The sequence below is a fragment of the Musca vetustissima genome, unplaced genomic scaffold (assembly GCF_032173495.1).
Source record: "Musca vetustissima isolate MV318-11 ecotype Yass unplaced genomic scaffold, APGP_CSIRO_Mvet_v1 utg376, whole genome shotgun sequence".
Classification (NCBI taxonomy): Eukaryota; Metazoa; Arthropoda; class Insecta; order Diptera; family Muscidae; genus Musca; species Musca vetustissima.
The window spans coordinates 102,644-111,224 of record NW_026884101.1 but is presented as its reverse complement, the minus strand read 5'-3'; the positions used below and the strand labels follow the sequence as shown (position 1 = coordinate 111,224).

General features: G+C 42.0%; 1 protein-coding gene across 1 annotated transcript; it reads right to left on the bottom strand.

Annotated features, from left to right (window-relative positions):
- Window positions 1-412: 412 nt before the first annotated feature.
- LOC133331115 (membrane metallo-endopeptidase-like 1) lies at window positions 413-8,581 on the bottom strand (the record flags this gene model as incomplete). Its single annotated transcript, XM_061539521.1, has 2 exons — window positions 8,190-8,581; window positions 413-1,797 (listed from the first exon to the last, which is right to left on the bottom strand). Coding segments are annotated over exons 1-2 (1,777 nt in total), but the record flags the coding sequence as incomplete, so codon positions are not given.

Below are 8,581 nucleotides of genomic sequence, written 5' to 3'. Positions count from 1 at the left end.
TCTTTAACAACGTTTCTTTATCCTTGACTCAGCAGGTGTCAGCTAGAGGTTTCAAAACGTTATTCCTAGCTTTCAGCTCTGGTTGACATAGTTAGAATGCAAGGAAAACTTAAGGAGGGATTTTCGGATTATGAATGGTGGTGATACGCCTACCTTCGATGAAAATGACAAGTTCAAAATTGACTTATCGTGTTCAGACACAGTAGACTTTGCAGTGGATAATTTTAGATTGTGCTAAGTGGTGGGATTTTTTTTTCTCCTGCTAAATAGAAGTGGTATCCCAAACAACCCGCAAATACTATTAAAAAATTAGTCTCAAATATTATTTCAATTTACATTGATGATAATCTTTATTAAAGAAAGTTATATTAATATTTTTATAAAATTCTTTTCACAAATTTATTCAATTTACAATCAAATGCATCATTAAATTCCGATAATTGGATTAGAATAAAATTAGTAATTTCCGCATCCGCATAATCTACTTCACAACGAATATGGATCGCATTGATAAAGAATAATTGTTTAAGTTGTTGCAGGGAAGTCAAATTGAATAGCGATAGATATCTGGAGATGTCATCGGTTTGAAGTGATTGGAAAAAGATCTGAAACGTGGAATGGAAACTTATAATTTCGGCTAAATTGTCTATATCCGTTGCATTGAAACCACTATCTTTTGTATCGAAGGCATAAAATATGACTTCAGCCAATAGAGTTGCCAATGAACTCTGCTTGAAAATGTCTTCAAACGCAAGATGATAGAATGGTGGACGCAATAGCATAAATGGTAGAATAATTCGATTCATATCTTCATCATATTTGGGTATAAGGTCCAGTTTCATTATGGAATATGTTGGTGTTGTATAGAATATATCGGTGTCATTGCGGTTGTCTTTGATTTCCGTTTCATAATAGAATTTCAATAATTGCAAATAATTACCATGAAAATCGTGGGAATTTAATTTAAATTTTGCATAATCCGTTTCGAAGAATTCTTGGATATTTTCCAAAGGTACGTGGCTTACTTGCACTGTCATCGTATCGAGTTTATTAAAGAATTGCTGGGGTATTATGCTACGTCCGTCCTTATCCATTTGTAATGTTTTGTTGACATTCTTTACAATATTGTCAAACATTTGCTGAATTGTGGGAATTTCAGCTAATAACTCAGGATGCAATTCTTTGTAAATCCATTCCGCCGATAAGGAAAGTAATCCTGTGGCTAGAGTCACACATTTATTGGCATCAGTTTCATCAAGTTCATTGATCTTTTCCAAATAGAGTAAAAATCTAACTTCCAAATAACGACAAAGGAATGCTTCATCATATTCCTTGAGTAGTTTGTCCAAATCTTCCATACTGGAAAGGCTAGAAATACGGAATTCCGTATTATCATCAATATCAGAAACCTTTGCTCCTGCTCCTCCCATTACAGCCTTGAGATATTTTTTGAACCACGGATATGGTATATCTTTGAATTTCAATGTCTGTTCCTCTTCTTCGCTATTCGCAACAACTTCACCAAATTTATATTCAAAGCCATCAATACGCTTCCAAAGGTCTAGAAACTCCATGGTACCATTTGGTAGATTTATCGCCTTCATCAAATGTCTGATATCGGTTTTCTTTACATAATTAAAGCTATTCTTCGAATCCGTCCATTGTTCTACAAGCAAATCATTGAAATCATATTTACGAAATATGGCCATAGTTGAGGGCCAATCGAAGGCGATGGTGGCATCATCCTTATTCTCAATTGGTGTGAGCAAAGCCCATTTCATATTGTTACGAATATAACTTTAGATTTAAGTTAATTTAGATGAATTCCGTTAATTTAAGAATTTGAATTGTAACGTAAATTTCTACTACGCAGTTTATTTGAATAACTTCACAACAACAACCACTGTATAGATTTTTCTACATCCTTCCATTTCCTCTTTCATTTTCTATTTTGTTATTGTTGTACAATTCTTGTTAAACGTCATTCCTCTTTCTTTGTTATTCCCTCGCCTGTATATGTGTTGTTGTTATTCCTCTTTCTTTGTTATTCCCTCGCCTGTATATGTGTTGTTGTTATTCCTCTTTCTTTGTTATTCCCTCGCCTGTATATGTGTTGTTGTTATTGTAAGTTTGTTTACTCAAGTTTGTTGTTGTTATTGTTCACTCAGTAAGTTTGTTGTTGTTATTGTTACTCAATGTGTTTTGGTAGATTGTTCGTGATCTAGGTGTTACCAGATCGTCTAGAAACTTCTGTAGCGACAGGCAGGGCTCATATAAATAGAGGGAATGGAAAGGCAGTGAGTCAGTTGTGAATCAGATCGCGAATTGAAACCGTCGAGTAAAGTAAAGTGCAAAGTAAAGTTGTGTGAATAAAATCATTGTAATAATCGTAATCCGAAAGAACCCGCGTTTTATTTGGTACGAATTGTATCGGGAAATAAAACAACGTCTACACGGGATTAAGCAAAATCCAAGAACGTAACAATTGGTGTCGGAAGTGAGATTACGATAATACTACGATGAAATTTAAGGACCTACGAGTGGAAGACTTAAAGAAGGAGCTCAATAAATTGGAATTGTCCTCTACTGGCAACAAGGCTGAGCTACAAAAACGTCTGTTGGATGAGTTCGAGCGCCGTGGTATGAACATCGATACATATGAGTTTGACAGTAAGGATGAAGTGGATTTATCGGAAATGGGCGAATCCAACGGTGGGGAAGTCTCGTCAGTAGCTGCCAAGGGTGACGATTTCAGAGAAATGCTGGCCAAAATGTTTGAGGAAAATTTCAGAAGGTTCGAAGAGAATTCCAGAAAGTCAGAAGAAAACACGAGACGAATGTTCGAAGAGAATTCCAGAAAGTTAGATGAAAATTCGAGAATAATGAACGAGAAACTCGAGAACATTACAGAAGTTATTGGAAGGAGAGTGGAAACCGTGGAGGTCCAAATTAAAGAGTTGGATAAGAAAGTGCAGTCGGTTGACGAGAAGATTCTGTCTGTGGATGGGAAATTTCTGGTCCACGACCACAGGGTTACGAATCTGGAGAAGAAAATGACGGAACTGGAAATTAAAGGTGGCCCGGTGCGAGTTCCTGATAACACACTAAAAATCAAACCTCCTGTATTCGACGGCTCTACGTCATTCAATGTTTTCAAGTTACAATTCGAGACAGTGGCTTCTAGAAATTCGTGGAACGACAGCGACAAAGCGGTTGCATTACTTCTGGCATTGAAGGGCAGTGCTGCTGATGTTATACAGAGTATTCCTGTCGCTTCTAGGAATAACTATGAAGATGTTATTGCTGCACTGGAACGTAAGTACGGTGGCGAACATAAACAAAACATCTACCTTATGGAACTAAGGGGAAAAGTACAGAGGGCAAACGAGACGTTACAAGACTTTGCAGCTGAGGTGGAACGTTTGGTGCTAATGGCGTATCCAGGAGAGAATCACCCATTGCTGGACCGTATGAAAATCGAAACCTTTGTGAATGGCATACGTGACCCTGAGATTAAATGTGCAACATATGCGTCACCAAAAGCGTCGTTTGCCGAAACTGTGTCGTTTGCCCTAGCCCAAGAGACGGCCAGAATAATTGTTAAGCCCCAGACCCACAAGATTCGCCAACTGGAGACCGAAGGTTGCGAACCCAAATCTCTCGTTAACTCGATCAAGGACGCCATGAGGCAGGTAATCGAAGAAACAAAGTTAGTAGGGATGACTAAGCCCAGGATTAGGTGCTTCAACTGCGATAAAGCAGGTCATATTGCGCGCGAATGCAGAGTTAAGCGCAAACGATCTAGGTCGCTGTCACCACCTCCAACGAAAGATGGTAGAAGAATGGATCAACAGTCCACCAAGGAGCCACCGTTAAACTAAATCGAGCCAGTCCAGCGGGGCATGAACTGGCTCCCATCGACGATGGCCCCACAATCTCCATAGCAATAGTACAACAGAAAAGTCACAACCTAACAACAACTGGGTACATCAATGGTGACAAGCGAGTTCTGACATTAGATACTGGCGCATCAAAGTCCATCATAAGATCAGATCTGGTAAAGGGAAAAATAACGCAACTTAATGGAGTCAGACTGCGCACAGCAACGGGGGAGCCCGCGGCAGTACACGGCAAGATTACCCTGAGACTAACTATTGCCAATAAATCGGTGAATTACGAGTTTATAGTTGCCGATATCGTAGACGAAGTGATAATAGGCGCAGATTTTATGATTGCCTTCGGTATCAATCTGGATATGAAAGAGCGTGTGATGACCTGGTCTAACGTCGAAATTCCGTTAAACGTGGGCTACGATGAAAGTACACCCATTAGACGTCTGACTACGGACCATCCAGAGATAATACCGCCCTGTGCCGAAGCAATAATATGGGTACCAATGAATGGAGATTGTGGAGCCGAGAAGTTGTGGGTGGTGGAACCAGCAGAAAACAGATACAGTAACATCCTAATAGCGAATGCCCTGGTGAAAAGCAACGAGGACGGATTGATTCCTGTTAGAGTTTTGAACCTGTCAAACAAGCAAGAGCAAATTTGCCAATTTTCCGAAGTTGGACAATGCACACCAGCTGAAGCTGTAGTTAATTTGGAAACTAGCACCGAAAAGCCAGCAGCCATGGAGAAGAAGCACCTCGACGGCTACATAAAAGAGTGGACACACCAATTATCACCTTCCGAGAGGAACAAGGCTAAGCAGCTATTATGGAAGTATGCCTCTACCTTTGCGTTGACAAAAGAGCACCAAGGAAGGACATCAGTGGTGAAGCACGAAATCAATACAGCAGACGCGCGACCCATTAAACAGCCTCCAAGAAGTGTTCCCCTGGCCAAAAGAGACGAGGTCCAGAAGCTGATAAGTGAAATGGAAAAGAGTGGTGTAATAGAACCATCGTCAAGTCCATGGTGCTCCCCAGTGGTCTTGGTCAAGAAGAAAGACGGAAGCACCCGGTTTTGTGTGGACTACCGAAAGTTAAATGATGTCACCAAGAAAGACAGCTATCCGCTCCCAAGAATCGACGACACATTGGACACATTAGCCGGGACGTCATGGTTCTCCACCCTCGACCTGCAGAGTGGGTACTGGCAAGTAGAGATCGCCGAGAAAGATAAGGAGAAAACAGCGTTTGGCGTTAATGGGGGTCTCTGGCAGTTCAATGTCATGCCATTCGGACTCTGCAACGTCCCGGCTACATTTGAAAGGCTGATGGAGCGTGTGTTAAAAGGGCTGCAGTGGAAGTCATGCCTCATATACCTGGATGACATCATAGTCATGGGACGCAACTTCGACGAACACATCAAGAATTTAAAGGATGTTCTTCAGCAGCTTTCGTCTTCAGGCCTCAAGCTGAACCCAAAGAAGTGCAGTCTCTTCCAACGAGAGGTGAAGTTCCTGGGGCATCACGTGACGCCGGAGGGCATATCGACGGATAAGGAGAAAATTCAAGCCGTCAGAGATTGGCCGCAGCCCCGAAATCTCCATGAGCTGCGAAGCTTTCTGGGTCTCTGCACCTACTACCGTCGATTTGTCCCAAATTTTGCCAACATCGCCGCCTGTCTACACCGCTTAACGCAAAAAGGCCAGAGGTTCCAGTGGGGCAACGACCAAGAAGAAGCGTTCAGTAAACTCAAAGACATGCTATGTAGAGCCCCCATTTTGGCATACCCTATACCTGGCGGAAAGTTTGCTCTGGACACAGACGCAAGTGCGTGCGGCATCGGTGGCGTCCTTTCCCAGGAAATCGACGGACAGGAAAAAGTCATCGGGTACTACAGCCGGACATTGTCGAAGCCTGAGAGGAATTACTGTGTGACGAGGAGAGAGCTGCTTGCTGCCCTTGAGAGCGTTAAACACTTCCACAAATACCTATATGGCCAGCATTTCCTGCTGAGGACCGACCACGCTGCTCTCCAATGGTTGCTGCGGTTTAAGAATCCGGAAGGTCAACTAGCCCGTTGGATCGAGAGGCTCCAGAGTTATGATTTCAGAATCGAGCACAGAAAAGGCGGAAAACACGGTAATGCTGATGCCCTGTCTCGTCGGCCATGCAAGGTAGAATGCAGGCATTGCTCAAAGGCTGAGAATAAGGAGAATATCGTTGATGTCCGACTATTGCAGTTTGAGTCGGGTGAAGATTGGCCGACGGAACAACGAAGAGATCCCATTCTGGGCAAAGTAATTTCGGCCATTGAAACGGGCAAGCGACCTAGTCGTAAAGAAATTACCTCCGAAAGCCCTCTTTTAAAATCCTATTGGGCCCAGTGGGACAGTCTACTTATAAAAGATGGCTGCCTATATCGCAAATGGGAAAGTGAGGACGGTAAATCTCACCAGAACTTGATCGTCGTCCCAGACTCCAAAATAAGAGATGTCTTGTCGGAGTTCCACGATGGGCCAAGTGGAGGACATCTTGGCATAGCAAAGACCGCTGAAAAGGTAAAGCAGAGATTCTACTGGGTCGGCTGTCAAAAATCCATTGCCGACTGGATCGCCAATTGTGAAAGGTGCATAAAAGCTAAAGGTCCAACACGGAAGAGTCGAGGCTACATGCAGCAGTATAATTCAGGAGCCCCTTTTGAAAGAATCGCAATGGATGTAGCTGGACCGTTCCCCACAAGCGACTCTGGGAACCGGTATGTCTTAGTGGTCATGGATTACTTCAGTAAATGGCCGGAGGTTTATGCTATCCCAAATCAAGAAGCCAGGACAATTGTGGATGTGTTCAGCAAAAATTGGATTTGTCGCTATGGTGTTCCATCTGAGGTTCATTCCGATCAAGGTAGGAATTTTGAATCAGCGATCTTCAAGGAAATGTGTGACTCCTACGGAATTAAGAAAACCAGAACGACGCCCCTACATCCACAATCAGATGGCATGGTGGAAAGATTCAATCGCACCCTTGAAGAACATCTACGGAAAGTGGTGGACAGTGGCCAACGAGACTGGGATGAGCATATTCCAAAGTTTTTATTGGCTTATAGATCGGCCATTCATGATTCCACATCCCGGACCCCAGCCAAAGTTCTGTTCGGAAATGAATTAAAGCTACCTGGCGATTTGATATTCGGCGCTACCCCAAACGACGATGTGAACCAAGATGAAGACAGCCAAAACTCTTTTAGTAAAGTCCACGATGCAGTCCGACATCGAATAAAAATGGTTAGCAACCGCATGAAGGCAAGGTACGATCGAGCGGCAAATACCGATGGGTTTCAAGAAGGGCAACTGGTACTATTGTTCAACCCACAACGAAAGAAAGGACTATGCCCCAAATTGCAAACGCACTGGGAAGGACCCTACAAGATTGTCACGAAAATAAATGACGTCGTTTATCGCATCCAGAGGAGCGACAGTCCCAGGTCGAAGATGAAAGTTGTACATTTGGAGCGGCTGACCCCCTACGGAACGGGAACTGTGCCTATTCGGGACGAACAGGCTTAAGCGGGGGGCAATGTTACGAATATAACTTTAGATTTAAGTTAATTTAGATGAATTCCGTTAATTTAAGAATTTGAATTGTAACGTAAATTTCTACTACGCAGTTTATTTGAATAACTTCACAACAACAACCACTGTATAGATTTTTCTACATCCTTCCATTTCCTCTTTCATTTTCTATTTTGTTATTGTCGTACAATTCTTGTTAAACGTCATTCCTCTTTCTTTGTTATTCCCTCGCCTGTATATGTGTTGTTGTTATTCCTCTTTCTTTGTTATTCCCTCGCCTGTATATGTGTTGTTGTTATTCCTCTTTCTTTGTTATTCCCTCGCCTGTATATGTGTTGTTGTTATTGTAAGTTTGTTTACTCAAGTTTGTTGTTGTTATTGTTCACTCAGTAAGTTTGTTGTTGTTATTGTTACTCAATGTGTTTTGGTAGATTGTTCGTGATCTAGGTGTTACCAGATCGTCTAGAAACTTCTGTAGCGACAGGCAGGGCTCATATAAATAGAGGGAATGGAAAGGCAGTGAGTCAGTTGTGAATCAGATCGCGAATTGAAACCGTCGAGTAAAGTAAAGTGCAAAGTAAAGTTGTGTGAATAAAATCATTGTAATAATCGTAATCCGAAAGAACCCGCGTTTTATTTGGTACGAATTGTATCGGGAAATAAAACAACGTCTACACGGGATTAAGCAAAATCCAAGAACGTAACAATATTTTCGTGTTTTTCCAACCACTGCATAAATTCCACAAGACTCACATTATTATTTTCCTTGCAGGATACATAGAAGTCCTTAACCATTTGTACATGTTCTGGCATATCCTTTACAGGTGTCTGGTTTTCCAAATATGCCTTTATTTCCATATTAATTTCATAGCTCAACAACTTCTGCACGGAATTATTGTTGTCAATGTTCGATTTGTGTTTGGCCGGCCATTTGGAACACACATAGGGATAGAATTGTGAACAGGGGCTATTACTCGTATCCAAATTATCCATTAAATAGTGATAGTATTTTTGATTAATGGCATTGTGTTCGACCTCGGTGGTGGGGGAACTGATCACCAACAAACTGCCATAAATTAACACTGCCACCCAAACGAATTGGGAAATGATGGATTTCAT